Source organism: Dasypus novemcinctus, chromosome 12 (assembly GCF_030445035.2).
Source record: "Dasypus novemcinctus isolate mDasNov1 chromosome 12, mDasNov1.1.hap2, whole genome shotgun sequence".
NCBI lineage: Eukaryota > Metazoa > Chordata > Mammalia > Cingulata > Dasypodidae > Dasypus > Dasypus novemcinctus.
Window position 1 is genome coordinate 86,432,983 of NC_080684.1, and position 14,883 is coordinate 86,447,865.

At 35.2% G+C, this 14,883-nt stretch overlaps 1 protein-coding gene across 2 annotated transcripts in view; it reads left to right on the forward strand.

Annotated features, from left to right (window-relative positions):
• The window catches only part of PARPBP (PARP1 binding protein), an 86,710-nt gene that overhangs the window by 60,917 nt on the left and 10,910 nt on the right, over positions 1-14,883 (forward strand). For both annotated transcript variants that reach the window (XM_058308632.2, XM_058308633.2), the window contains 3 exons: positions 2,016-2,199; positions 8,542-8,720; positions 10,757-10,838. In XM_058308632.2, the coding sequence (XP_058164615.1) occupies positions 2,016-2,199; positions 8,542-8,720; positions 10,757-10,838 (445 nt within the window). The remainder of the gene's footprint in view (positions 1-2,015; positions 2,200-8,541; positions 8,721-10,756; positions 10,839-14,883) is intronic.

Consider the following 14,883-nt stretch of genomic DNA (forward strand, 5'->3'; position numbering starts at 1 on the left):
TTGTCTGTCTTGTGTACCACTGTGCCACCAACAGAGTATACACAAGTACCTTATACGTGGTTAGTGTACAATAAAGAAGGTAGACAGAAAATTTTAATGAATAAATAATAGAGCATATCTGATATTTGCCCTTTATTAGCAAGTTCTTTTTGAATAAGTAAAAGAAATTTTGGGAGGAATATTTAAAATCTTAATGAATAAAATTTTACAAACTCTGTAAAAATGTTATAGTTACTAATTAGATGCTTATTTTGAATAAATTAATATTCAGTGAAGTAAAATTTCTAACATACTATATAATATCTTCTAATTATTTACATGTAAAAACTAGCTCAAAATTCTTATGTTAATGAGTACATATTACCAAGTAAAAAACTTTTTGACTTTACTTACCTTATATTAAAAAGAATTGACCAAATATCCAATATAGGATCACAGAATCCTTAATGACCTTCAAGGTCAACTAATAATGATAGTGATAATAGCAAACACTTAATGCTGACTGTGCCAGCTAGTATTCTAGTTGTTTTTACTTTCATAAACTCATTTCTTCCTTGTAACAATCTTATGAGAGTAATTATGCTGTTAATACTCTTTTACAGAGGAAGAAACAGTCAACAAGAAGTTAAATAGCTTACCCAAAGTGGGAAGTTGCTGAGCTGCGATTGGTATTCAGGCAGTCAGATTCCAGAATCTATCTTCTTCACACCGCCTTTTCATTTTGGCACGGTGCATCATTCTTTCCTGGGATACCTTAAGGATGGAGATCTCATGACTTTAAAAGAGCCCCATTCTATTCTTGGGCACCTGTAATTGCTTGCATGTAATGGACTAAATGCCTTCCTCCTGTGTATATCTCACACTGGTCCCGGTTTGATCCTCTAGAGCAGGGGCTGTGTATTAGTCAGGGTTCTCTAGGGAAACAGAATCAACAAGGGATAGCTGTCAATAGTATGCGATTATGTAAGAATCTCTCACGCAGCTGTGGGCATGCACAAGTTCAGGTTCCGCAGGTAGGCAGTGAATGTTCAATGAAGGTTCTTGATGAGTTCTGAGAGATATTGGCTGTCCAAAGACTAGCTGGGAGATTCTCTCTCAATGCTGGAATCACTTCCCCTTTTAAGGCATTTAACTAACTGAGTTAAGCATCACTTATTGCTGATGGCAATCTCCCTGATTGATGTAATTATAACCAACTATCTATGATTTACCACTGAAGTAAAGTTAATGGTGACTAAAGTCCATAAATGCCCTTGTATTACAGTTAGCCCAGTGCTTGCTTGACTGAACAACTGGGCACAATTATCTGGCTGAGTTGACAGAATAGCCTAACCATCACAGGCTGCTGCCCAAATTCTTTCAGGTTTAGGTTGGGTATAAAGAAATAGTGATTTCTTGTTTGCTTTTGATCACTGCTAACGAGCTTAATTTCCTTTTCCATATAATAATTCATGTATTAGAATGCAATATCATGTGTCATGCCCACTTCCTTTCTTATCCACTATCTCCTAGCCCAGTACACTGATGTTCTTGGATAAACTATTTAACCTCCTTGAGACTGAAATTTGTCATTTGTGACTTAGGTATAATAATATCTACTAATTGGGTTTGTTTTTAAAATTAAAATAAAGTAAGTATTCTGGTTTTCAATGAGAGGCAGCTGTTTTTGCTATATCATTTTAGTTGTATCTAAGGATACATAATTTAAGTATATTGCTTGTATGTAACTGCATCTAAATCTGTTATTTTCATGTATAACTAATTCATTTCCCTTTAGCTTTCAAATCCAGGGGGAAGTAACTCATCTTGTTGAAATGACTTACTTTGAGGAAAAAATTTAAATTTTGTTTCTAATGTTCTCATCTTTTTCTTACATGCCACTCTGTTTGATTTATAAGATCAAAGCTATATTCTCTGAAAAGTGTTGATTAACTCTGAGAAATATGTTTTCAAGCTTATAAGCATATTGTCATTTCTAGTACTATTGTATTGGATGATATTATTTTTATTTTCAGCATTGCGGGAGGTCGAATACTCTCATTGATAAAGATGCAACTCATTAAAGGACAGAACAGCAGGGACCCTTTCTATAAAGCAGTAGAAGAAGTTGCTCAAGATGTGGAATTGAGGATTAAAAATATCATCAATTCTCAACAAGAAGATGAAGTTGTTAGCACCACTGACATCAGTCCTGCACAGGTAATGAGCTTTTTGTTTTTCATTATTATTCTATACAAAACATTATCTCTTCTATTTACTGTAGAAATGACTTAGTATTGCTACTTAAGTCACAGAATGTGTTTCCTGTGTTTTAAGACATTGTAAAACATTCAAGTTTCTCAGGTGGATTATGTAGGATTATATTGACCTTGGGTAAATCATAACATCTTTGTGTTTATTAAAGTAGGGCATTAGATAATCTTCCATATCCTTTTCAGCACTAAAAATTTGGGAGCAGATGAAGCTCAAGTAGTTAAGTGCCTGATTCCCATGTACGAAGTCCCAGGTTTGATCCTTGGTACCACCTAAAAACAAATACAAAACAAAACAAACAAACAAAAACCAAATTACATTAGTGAGTGGATATCGCTCAGTGGTTGAGTACCTGCTTCCCATATACTAGCTCCTGGGTTCTATCCCTGGTACCTCCTAAAATAAAAAATAAAAAATAAGAAAATTATAATTCTTGGTGGATATTAAGGTGTTCTATGGTTGTTTTAGTTTCCTGGCTGCTAAAACAAATGGGAATTTACTGGCTTACAGTTCTGAAGCTAGGAGAAGTCCAAAGTCGATGCGTAAGCAAGGCAGTGCTTTCTTCCTGAAGACTGTGCCATTCCAGGGCCTATAGCTGGGGATCCTTGGTCCTTGGCTTTTCTGCACATGGTGGTGTCTTCTTTCTCTTCTGGGTTCTGTTGACTTCTAGCTTCTTGCTGCTCCCCAGCTTTCTCTCTGTTGCCTTCTCTATAACCAATAGTAGGACTAAGATCCACTCTGATTCGTTTGGGCCACATCTTAACTGAAGTAACCTCATCTAAAGTTCCTATTTACAATGGATCACACCCACAGAAATGGATAAAGATTAACCTATTTGTCTGAGGTACATAATTCCAAGCCACCATGGTGGTATTTTTCAATTATTTCTTTTATAAAGAAATAGTTTTCATTTTGAATAATAATTTATAATTTTATAGTATTCTAACTTTAATTTCTAATAACAATTTATTTTATTTTCCCATTTTGACAGACATAAAATAAGACTATGGTTTCTGTGGTTCTGCCCTCTATAGGATAGCAGTGGTTCTATTAAAAATTGTTTCTGTTCTTCAGTTTACTTTTCTTTATAGAACTTTTCCATCTTCGATCCCTTATTTTCTACTTCTATCCCAGCTTACCCCAGACCTTAGGAATTTTCCCTGTACCTATCAATATTTTCACTATATATTTTGAGAATATTTATCCCTTTCTTGATTTTTATTTTTTACATAGTTAATCAAATATAATAGGACCTAGCTTCAGCTTCTAGAAGAACTTGACTTCCATGTTTTTAGCTCTCAATTTTGGAATATGTGCTATAGTTTTTTTGTGGTTTAATATTGAAGAAACAAAAGTCATTTTTCATTAGGTATGATTGTGAGAGTCAGAGGATGTAGAAAGACTTTGCTTAATTTCTGTTTATTATTTATTTACTGACTGACTAATTTCATAGACCTATTCTTTTATGCATGTTTTCAGACTTACTTTGATCATGGGCATGATGGGGATTCTGGGATGTTACCCATTTATTTCATATGTGCTAACAGTTTCTGTGGCTAGCTTGGCCCAGATGACAACCAGGTTACTCTTAAAAGAATGTAGATCAAACCACACATTTTCAGATTATTAAGATAACAATCTCTTCCATTTTCTGTTACAAGGAATGAAGATACATATCCCCATTCTTAATTTAAAAAAAAAGATTTATTTATTTATTTATTTCTCTCCCCTTCCTCCTCCACCCTGGTTGTCTGTTCTCTGTGTCTATTTGCTGCATCTTCTTTGTCTGCTTCTGTTGTCAGAGGCACCAGAATCTGTGTTTCTTTTTGTTGCATCATCTTGTTGTGTCACCTCTCCATGTGGGCGGCACCATTCTTGGGCAGGCTGCGCTTTCTTTCACGCTGGGCGGCTCTTCTTATGAGGCGCACTCCTTGTGTGTGGGGCTCCCCTACATGGGGGACACCCCTGCATGGCAGGGCACTCCTTGCGCACATCAGCACTGTGCATGGGCCAGCTCCACATGGGTCAAGGAGGCCCGGGGTTTGAACTGCGGACCTCCCATGTGGTAGACAGACGCCCTACCCACTGGGCCAAGTCCACTTCCCCCCTTTTTTTTTTTAAAACCCATTCTTCATTTAATGTTTCAACCAAATCTTTGAAACTTCAAACTTTATAAGGAAAAGTGCTTGATGAAGTTGATATTAAACAATACAGAATTTTCTGGTACTAAAGAGTAATATATATTAAGGACTAATTTATATTAGGCAATTTGTTATAATACTGGTAGCCCGTGTCTGTGAAGTGGAGAAAGCAAGCCAACAGCACAGTGATGACAGCCTAGAAAACTAACGTACTACAGTGGATATCCCAGAAAGGTCACAATGTCTAATAACACTATGAGTTAAACAGTAGCATTTGCCCTATTTTACCAGTCAGTTTAACTAAACACAGAAAGGTTAAGCAACTTACTCAAAGTTTTATAGTACACACATCTAGTAAGTTGATATCACACCCAGGCAGAAATGCCTTCCTTTTGTGCTTACTAATATTTATATATGTAATATTATATTATCATGTATTTATTTATAATTGTATGTGAAAGATAATTGAGACTATGTATAATCAAACAGTTGTGGTACAATACTATTACATACACAGTGGTCAAAGTTCCAGGCTTCTAGACAGTGGGCAGATTCCAGCCCTCTTATACCCAACATTGTAGAAATGGGATTTGTAAGAGTTAGGTTGTGTACCAGTATGTCAGTAAGTTGGTGTCCATTTCTTAAGGAATTTACAGGTTAACTAAAGTAATCGAGAGTTAGAACTTACTTGGAAACGTAGGCAACCTTATACTCTGTTACTGATGAAAAATATATGTTAAAGAGCTTACTTTCAGGCCATCTGCTCTCTTACCTTCTAAGTTCTCTTCATTTTTTTTTATACATTTGTTCTCCCCCCTCCCCCCCAGTTGTCTGCTCTCTGTGTCCATTTGCTGTGTGTTCTTCTGTGACCGCTTCTGTCCTTATCAGTGGCACCAGGAATCTGTGGTTCTTTTTGTTGCGTCAGCTCTCCGTGTGTGCGGCTACACATCCTTATCTTCTTCCCTTAAGACTCAGGGGGAAAGCTATACTTCTATATATAAGATCTAATTCTCCAAGTGTTCTTTGTTCCATTGTTACCCCTGTTCACTCTCAGATTTTTAACCTCATCATCAACATTCACCCCTTCTGCACAGCAAGTCCTTATTTAAAAATAATGAACAAAATAAACTTGAATAAGTTCTGTAGTTCCTAATAACCACAATTCCCATTTCTTCTGCCTTTTTATAGGCAAGTTTGAAACATAGCTTCAATTTCCCATATATAAGCTTTTCATTTTGTTTTGTTTTGTTTGGGTTTTTGTGTGGTTTGTAGTAGGGAGTTTCCAGTCTCTCAAGAACATGTTCCAGTCAGGCTTCTGCACTCATCATATCTTTGAAACTGCCCTTGACAAAGACCACCAGTGACTGTCCCGTCTAGTGGTCATTTCTTAGTCCTCATTTGTCTATTCTGTGACATCACACACTTTGGACTGCTTTACCCCCCTGCAATCATATGTATTGAGGTGTAATGAACATATGTTAAAGTGCATATATTGGAAGTGTACAATTTGGTAAGTTTTGACACATGTATGTGTCTTTGAAACCATCACCACAATCAAAACAATGAACATATTCTCAGTCCCAAAAGTTTCTTCTTACTCCCCGCAATCCCTCTTTCTTGCCCCTCCCCAACCCCATCTCCAAGCAATACTGCTCTACTTCCTGTCCTGTTACTGTAGAGTTAGAGTAGTTTGCATTTACTAGAATTTTATGTAAATTGAATTATGTAGTCTTATTTTTTGTTTGACTTCTTTCACTTAGTATATAGATTATTTTAAGATTCCTCCATGTTGACCACCTACTTTTTAAAACACCTTTTTTGATTATAGAATCTGTTCCTGGTTTGAGCACTCATCTGGTTTTTTTCAGTTCATTCATTCATTCATCCAACAGATATTTGTTGAGACCCTACTTTGTACCAGGGATAGAGCAATATACTGATTGTCCTGTTTATCTGATTATTCTCCATCCTTTTCCTGCACACCTCCTAAATGTTGGTGTTCCCCCTCCTTTGCATACACTTTTTTTGTTTTATTTTGATGTACTGGGACTAGGGATTGAACTGGGGACCTCATATGTAGGAAGCTGGCACTCAATCACTGAGCTATACTGGCTTCCATGCTTGTACTTCTTAGATATTAGTTTTCTCCTGTGTCCTCATCAGTGCTAAATAGGTTTTTTCTGGGAAAACTTATAAATACCCAAGTAGTACTCTCATGCATTTCAATAGATATTTCTTTTACCCCTTATTAAGCCTTAGACAGGAATATCCAACTGACCACTGGAGATTTCTAGTTGGGTATCTCAGAGATGCTTCAAACATAAAATGTTCCCTAATTTCCTTGCTTTCTTCCCACTCTTACCCCTCAAATGTGGCCTTCCTCTTTCGTTCCTTCTCATAGGTACTGACACCATCATTTACCCATGCATTCAAAATTTGAAGTTTAGTAACAATTGTAGATTTTCCCCTTTCCCTTATTCTTCTTTCTAATTATAGGTATTTCCAATTATCCTTTCTTAATCTGTTTTTTCTTAATCTTTACTGCCACTTAGTTCAGACCTTCTTGTCTAATCTAGACTATTACAGTTCTTTAATTTGTGGCTCTGTCTTGAGATCTGATAACATTCTATCATGGAATATATTTTACACATTGCCATCAGTGATTTTAATAAAATCTAAATAGGATTGTTTTGCTGGTTTTGCTGAATAAAGCAAGAGATTTTAACACTGTAACAAGTTGAATAAAATCTTAACTTCTTTGCATAATACACATAGCTTTCCCAGGTTCATCTCATACATCTCCCTGCTTTTGCCCCTATTCTTCAGCTATATCATGCTACTTGGTCCATGATAATACCATGTTCTCTCTTCTGTTTGTCTCTTCCTCCATGAAACCTTCCTTATACCCAGGTTAAATCAACCATTCCCTTTTGCATGCTACCATCACACCATGTGTATACTTGTGTTAGAAATAGGACTTAGTTTTCTGTGATGCAGTTATTTGTTTTCTTTTTTATCTTACTGTATTAGTTAGCCAAAGGAGTGCTGATGCAAAATACCATAAATCAATTGGTTTTTATAAAGTGTATTTATTTGGGGTAGAAGCTTACAGTTACTAGGCTATAAAGCATAAGCTACTTCTCTTAACAAATCTTTTGCCACTTGTTGGAGAAGGCGGCTGCTGACATCTGCCAGAGTTCAGGCTTCCTGGGTTTCTCTCTTCCCGGGGTTCATTTCTCTCTGGGCTCAGCTCCTTTGTTTTCTCCACAAGGTCAGCTCTAGACTATCAGGCACTCTAGGCTTTGCCTCTCTCCACAAGGCCAGCTATAGAATATCAGGTGACCAGTTCTGTCTCTCTCCCTGGAGCTTTTGCCATGTCTAGTAACCCATCTCTATTCCTCTGTGTTCTACTGTGTGTTCACTTCCTGGGCTCCAGCTTAAAACTCCAGCACCAATGTCCTACTTACATGGCCCAATCAAAGCCCTAATCATAATTTAATCATGCCCAGGTTCAGACCAGTTTACAAACATAATCCAATATCTATTTTTGGAATTCATAAATCATATCAAACTGCTACACTTACCGTGTAGACTGTGGGTTCCTTAAAGACAGTGGTATTCACTTTGTAGTCTTAGCCTCAAATACAGTGCTTGGAACATAATATGTACTTATTAATGATTACTGTGTGAAGGAATGTCAACTAATTTATTTTAACTTTTGCATTTAATTAGATCTTTTCAATCACGTTAGGATTGGTATTCAGTTTGCCAGAATCCCATCCCTCTTTTGTATAAGTGAGACAAACTACACAGAGAAGTTAAGTCATGAGGCAAAGGTCACATAGCTAGCTAGTGGCTGATATTTTCTGATTGAAAGCCTAAAGTTATTCTGATCAGAACCTAATGTCTTCCTTTTATAATACTATTTTCTGTATTCTTATGTACATCTAGAATTTGATAAGATTGGTTATATTATGGTTTAAGGAAGAGATATTCACACTGTCTAAAGCCACTTCTCATAGCTGAATTTTATTACTTGAACAATAGAGGAGAAAGGAGAACAGTGACACATGAAGTGAAAAATTGTGTCCAGTTTGCCTAGCTGGCATGATTATTATATTTACTTAAAAGTAATTGTTTATTCTAGCCAAAATCATATGCCATAAACCATGGCACTGCATACTGCGGTAGAGATACAGTGAAAACTCTACTAGTTCTTTTGGATGAAGAAGCGGCCACTCCTCCTACTCAGAACAAAGCAGAACTTTTATATGATGATGAAAATATAATTCATGAGAGTGGAACTTCTATTCTTACACTTTTTAGGTAAGTAATATGAAAGTTACCTGTATGAAAATGTTAATTCTGGTCTGTAAAGGAAAATATTAAAAACATCTTTGATTATGAAAAAAATAGGTGCTTATGGTAGGAAATTTGGAGACTACATAAAACTATGAAGAAAAAAAACCAAAATTAGTTAAAGGGAAATTGAAATTTTGAATGTGAAGAACTTATATATAAAAAAGGTAGTATTTTGTGAGATTATGGCAGGTGTTTTTGGGTTCAGTTTTTCTTTTGTTTTTTCATCTTGCTTTTTGTTCTTAAGATATTTGTTTGCTTTTCTCTGATCAAGAACTTTGCTAAATGCCCTCAAACAACCCCTTTTAGTAGGATTCTGACTTTATAAGTGAGGAGATGGAGACCTGAATGAGATGTTAAATAATTTGTCCTAGAGAACTAAGTTAGCAAGTAGCATAGGTGTCTTTCTGCAAAGCCTAAGGCCAGTGCTCCAAGGACTCTGCTCTTCTATCTGAGAACATATACACCAAACTAACACTTTTTCTTCCTCACATTACAAAAGAAAAATATTTGCTAAGCTAGCAGTGGTATTATGTGCAAGGCCTTGATACTCTCCAGTTTTAACAACAATTAGATCATTCATTGAAGAAGGTGATGATGTTTTAATTAGATGAACATTCATTTATAGGAACATTAAAAAAATTAGAACAATCATTTAAAATTGTAGGTAGTGTAGAGAATTTTTACAGTCATCCTACTGTTTGATCTTTTCTATTTTGTACTTGAGCTACTTTTTAGAAAGCTGAATTTAGTCTAAAATTGTTCACATCCACCCATAATTGCCTCATGTATGCTCCTGTACCTCACTTTCCTTCCTCTCCTTTTTAAGGAGAAACCTTGCAATGATCTATCATTCAGTATTGTCATCTCATTCCTTTAAATCTCATCTTCCTCACCAGCTTTCTGTGATTATTCTTTTGTATTCGGGCATGATATAATTCCTTCACACTCACTATACCTCAGAAATGCCCAACTATTTTCCTAACAATTAAAATTTCTGTTATCAAGGTATATTTACTTATAACTTATATGGGAGCCCTGGAAAACAGTATAAAGAAAAGGAACCTTCCCTTTTTCTCTTTTTACCTTCTATTTAACAAAGTTTACTTTTAAGTAGAAATATAAGTAATTTAAAATTTTCTCTCAGATTTAATTCTACTTAGATAAAGTTATTTTCTGTTTATAGAATTATTTTTTACACAAAAATAATCCCCAAATCCATTTTTAAAAGGGATGTGACCTAGCACATTTAAAAATTATTTGCAGTTTGGCTTCTACATTAGCATTTCCAGTTTTCATTATGCAGATAAGTGCTAGTTCATGCTACAGACCATTTGTAATGGTCTGTGTTGATATGACAAAATTACATACAGAATGGTATATGAATATAAGTCAATTTAAAGTAGACAACTATTCTTTCATAGGAAAGACCATCTTTTATTCATAGAAACGGTCTTTTGAATCATTGGGATCTGGTTCTGTTTCTGGCTCTATTAAGCCAAAAAGGAATTTGTTTATCTATTAAGCCAAAAAGAACTCCTGGAGAGTCCCTGAAACACCAGTGTCTCCTTCTCCATTGTGCCTTCCCTCTCTCTCCTGTTTGAAAAGTATGTTTTCCTCTTTTGAATTCCTATTGTACTTTACTTATACCCATGCAATGGCACTTGACATTTTCTATTTTGAGTTTTAGTTATGTGGATGTCTTATTTCTCTTACTTAGACTTTAGGGTACCAGAATCCAGGGTCAGTGTATGCATCAACTTTCTGTCCTTCACAATCTCTTGTACAGTGCCTTACAAATAGTAGAAGCTCAGGAAATACATAATGACTGAATCAGTTATTCAAATTATTATTACTTAGGAGTCTCAGAATAGGAATACTGACAACTAGATTCAGTTGTCCTTTTTCCTATAACTGTTTTTAGGTGGGGGAGAGAAGGGTAAGTTTAAAGGCTGCTTTGGTCTATTAATTTTTGTTTTTTTTTGTGTTTTTTTTTTACTAAGATCTCCCACACAAGTGAATAATTCATCAGGCAAACCCCTAAGAGAGCGCATCCAAAAGTCAATGCAAGAAAAAAAAAATAAGGTACAATTTAAATTTAATATACTGTCATGGAAATAATAAAAATGGTTTTATTTTTAAAATAAGTAAATAAGTTGACCTGGATATTGTAATTATAATTGTTCAGGGAACAATATGAATGAAGGAGAATATGAATGAAATGGAAAATGAGTAATGACTGTTGACGAGCAATTTTCCTTTTATACAGTCTTGACTAATCTGTCTCTGGCATGTTCGATCCACTGAATCTAAGAAAGGACTAAGTACCTACTATGGATAAGTGTTCAATAAATATCATTTGAATTAATGAAGGAGAAAAATAAAGAAGACATATCTTTATCATTTACATTTCTAATCTTAAACTGAGTCTTGAGAGACTATATAATTTAAAATTTGTTCCTGCCTGAAAACATAATGGCAAAATATAATTAATTGTTTTTAGAGAAGGGGAGAATATCTCATATTTTTAATAAACTAGAGTTCATAATTTTCATTTGGTTTAAACTAAGCTTTCCTGTCCTCATTAGAAATGTTTATGTATAAAAGTAGTCAATAATGTGTTTCTGGGTGTTTTTTAAAAAATTTTGGTCTCATTTTACAAAAGGAGACTTGGTCTTCATTCATTCGTTTATTTAACATCTTTATTGAGTACCTACTTTGTGCCTGATACTGTTTTATGATTGGGAATTCATTCAACAAAATTTTTACATAAAATTTATAATCATTATCCTTACTATTTATTCATCTTGATGCAACTGAAAAGAGAACTCTAATCTGTATGCTTTTTATTTTCACATTTGGAAATATAGTCCCATTTAGTAAAGCTTTTAGTTATCATCTATTTCATTTACATACCCAAACCCATTTAGTTTTTAAATATTTATTAATAAGCCTTGTCTTTCTATTGACTGTTAGCACTCATTAGTAATTAGTTCCTGCAGATATCTTTGAATTTTTTTGGGGGGGAGAATAATGTTTTTCAGTTCTTTGTTATATTGATGTAAGTTCTTCTAGTCAAGGCAAAAGTTTTTTTTTAAAAAACATGTATTCCTTTGTTATAGAAGTAGAAACAGAAGTAATATGAGTTCTCTATTTTCTCCTCTACTATGGATATTGGCAAACTGAGCAGCCAACTAAGACTCTATTCTTTTAAAAAAAACTTTTTCCCCCATTTTCTGCCAGAGATATAGCAGGTATTGCAAGTATATTGAAATGTGGATAAAATGTGGACAGTGAACCCTGGAGCTTATACTTTTACCTAAGTGAAGGCTCTAGTGCTACATAACTTAATTAAAGGAATCATCCAAATGGTCTACTTTCAATTGAATGAAATACAGTCCCTAACTAATTGGAGTGAACCCTCTTATAGCACATATAGTAGTATATAATAAATGCTTAGAAGAAAGTGTAGAACTCGGAATTTTTTTTCAGACTGCAGATTTCCTTAGCTGAGCTCTAGTCCTTAGACGATAGAAAATTAGGGGCTAACAAAATATGCAGTCTTTAAAATGTAACTCTGAGAAAAATAAAATGCCTTCAAATATTGAAGGAACAGAATCAAGAAGTCTGAGGCAAAGGGAAGCGGGAAAGCTTTTGGGAATCTTGAGAGGCTAGCAAAAATTTGGAACCTTCAAAAGCCCTGAACACACTTATTTTTGCTGAATTTTGGAACTGTGTGGGAGGCTCAATACTGTATTGACTAAAATTACCTGTGGCCTTGTGGTCGTTGGAAGACAAGGTTCTGTTTGAGGAGTAGGACCTACTTTGAATACATGGCAGGTCTCCTTTTTAAGATATTTGCCACATTTTTTATGTGAGGTGGGGTGGGAAGCCAAAGAGCAAAGCATAAAAACCTGAATGGCAGTCTGAATCCCCTACAAAGTATTGGGACAGAGATGCTAGCACTCCACACTGCTCTCAGTTGAAGGTTTGGGAGGGATGTACCTAGGAAAGAAAAAAGGGCCAAAAGTGGAATGTAGATTATGAAAACTACAACCTAGGCCTAACCCAGCTCAGTCTCTGAGTACTTTGAGGTTATATTTTAGTTTCTTTGGCTCTTCAAGCAAATGCTGTGAAATGGATTGGGTTATAAAGTGGGAATTCATTAGCCCACAATTTTGAGGTTAGAAAAAAGTCCATATCAAGGTGTCATCAAGATAATGCTTTCTTCCTAAAGACTGTGGCATTCTGGGGATGGCTGCTGGGGACCCTTGGTGCTTAAATTGTCCCATGGCAAGGCACACGGTGGTGTCTCCTGGTCTCTCCATTCTCCTTCAGGTTCCATTCAGCAGCTTCTGGCTGTTCTCTCTGGCTTTCTCTCTGTGTGTCTGAGTTTCATTCTGCTTATAAAGAATGGCTGTATAGGACTAAGACCCATCTTGATTGAGGCAGGCCACACTTTAACTGAGATAACCTCATCAAAAAGTCCTATTACAATGAGTTTACACCCATGGGAATGGAGTAAATTTAAGAACATGTTTTTCTGGGGTACCTACAGCTACAAACCAACACAGGTTATCAGACTTTCATCCTGTCTACCTAACAGAAAAGAGGACACTTCTTGGTGGAAAGATCATCTGGAGCCTATACATTTCCTATATATCATGTCTAGTATGAAATAAAATATACAGGACAAGAGAAGATGCAGAAAGGCTTGTCCTTTAATCAAGAGAAACAGTAGAAGCTGATGTATAAATGATCCAGATATTGGAATTAGCTGACCAGGAAGTAAAGATGTTTTTGTTAATGTGTTAAGAAAATTAGAGGAAAAGATTAGTAAATGGTTGAAAATTTAGAGAATTCCAACAGAGAATGGAAATCTATTTTAAAAAAGAACAAATTCCTGTACTGTAAAAATATAATCTAAAATTCAGAAACTCATTGAATGTTTTTAACAGCAAATCACACATAGCATTAGATTGGAAAGTGGGCTTAAACACAGGTCATTAGAAAAATATCCAAACTGAAGCAAAGAAAGAATAGAGAATGGAAAAGCAAAAGAGAAGAAGGACACAGAGAAAAAGTCTAGTATATGCCTAATTGGAGTCCCAGAAGGAGAGGAGAGAATAGGGTAGAAACAATATTTGAATAGATAATGATTGTGATTTTTTCCCCAAAACTCACTTGGTCCTTCATATAAAATTCTTAATTGGTAGTTAGAGGTGGGAAAAGATGCAAGGTTTCCTTTATTAATGTAAAGTTACACATGTGTTCCAACTGTGTGGACCCAGAAAACTTCTTAGTCCCACAGTGCTTTGAGAATCCATTTACAGTACACAAATGTGCTACAAGATGCAGACTTTAAAGCTTTGTTCTAGAGCAGCACTATTCAATTTAACTTTCTGTAGTGATAGAAATGTTTTTTTATTCCTACTGTTCAATGCTGTAGGCTGTAGCCACACATAGCTTTTGAGTATTTGAATTGTGGCTATTGCCACTAAGGAACTGAATTTTTTTATTTTTTATTTTTAGCCATATGTGGCTAGCAGCTCGTTTATTGAAGAGCGCAGTTCTAGAGGAATAAAGAGACACCCAAATGCAACAACTAGAGACCAATAAGTAGAGGAAATTAAGAGAATAAGATATTAGAATAAATAGGATTTGAACAGGCAGAGAGAACAACCCGATAAAAGTGTTAGATTGCCTTGCTGTTGTAAAGAGACTATGTATTGGGTAGTTGTACAAAATAACAGTGAATAAATGTGGGGCAAGGTTAAAAGTGTGGCTTTTGTGATTTGAAGGAACTAAGTTATTTCTTATAAGAGGCATTTGGGAAGTATATGTGCATGAGGACCTAAGAAACAGTATCAAAGAACTAGAGAGGAGCAATGGATATTAAAGAAGTTTAAAGGACCTCAGCATGGTTCTCTGTCCTTAATGTAATTTTAGCTTTTTTCTGCATGCCTATTTCTCTTTTGTTTCTGTACCAACTGGTTTCTTTACTCTCAGTTGAATGGAATAGTCTACTCTGTACGTCTTTCTCTACCTCAAAGCTTTTTACCTTAAGATTATTTAGCTGTTCTTTGCAAGTCTACTTCTCTCATTTCTGTATCATGTGGTTTCCTTACTC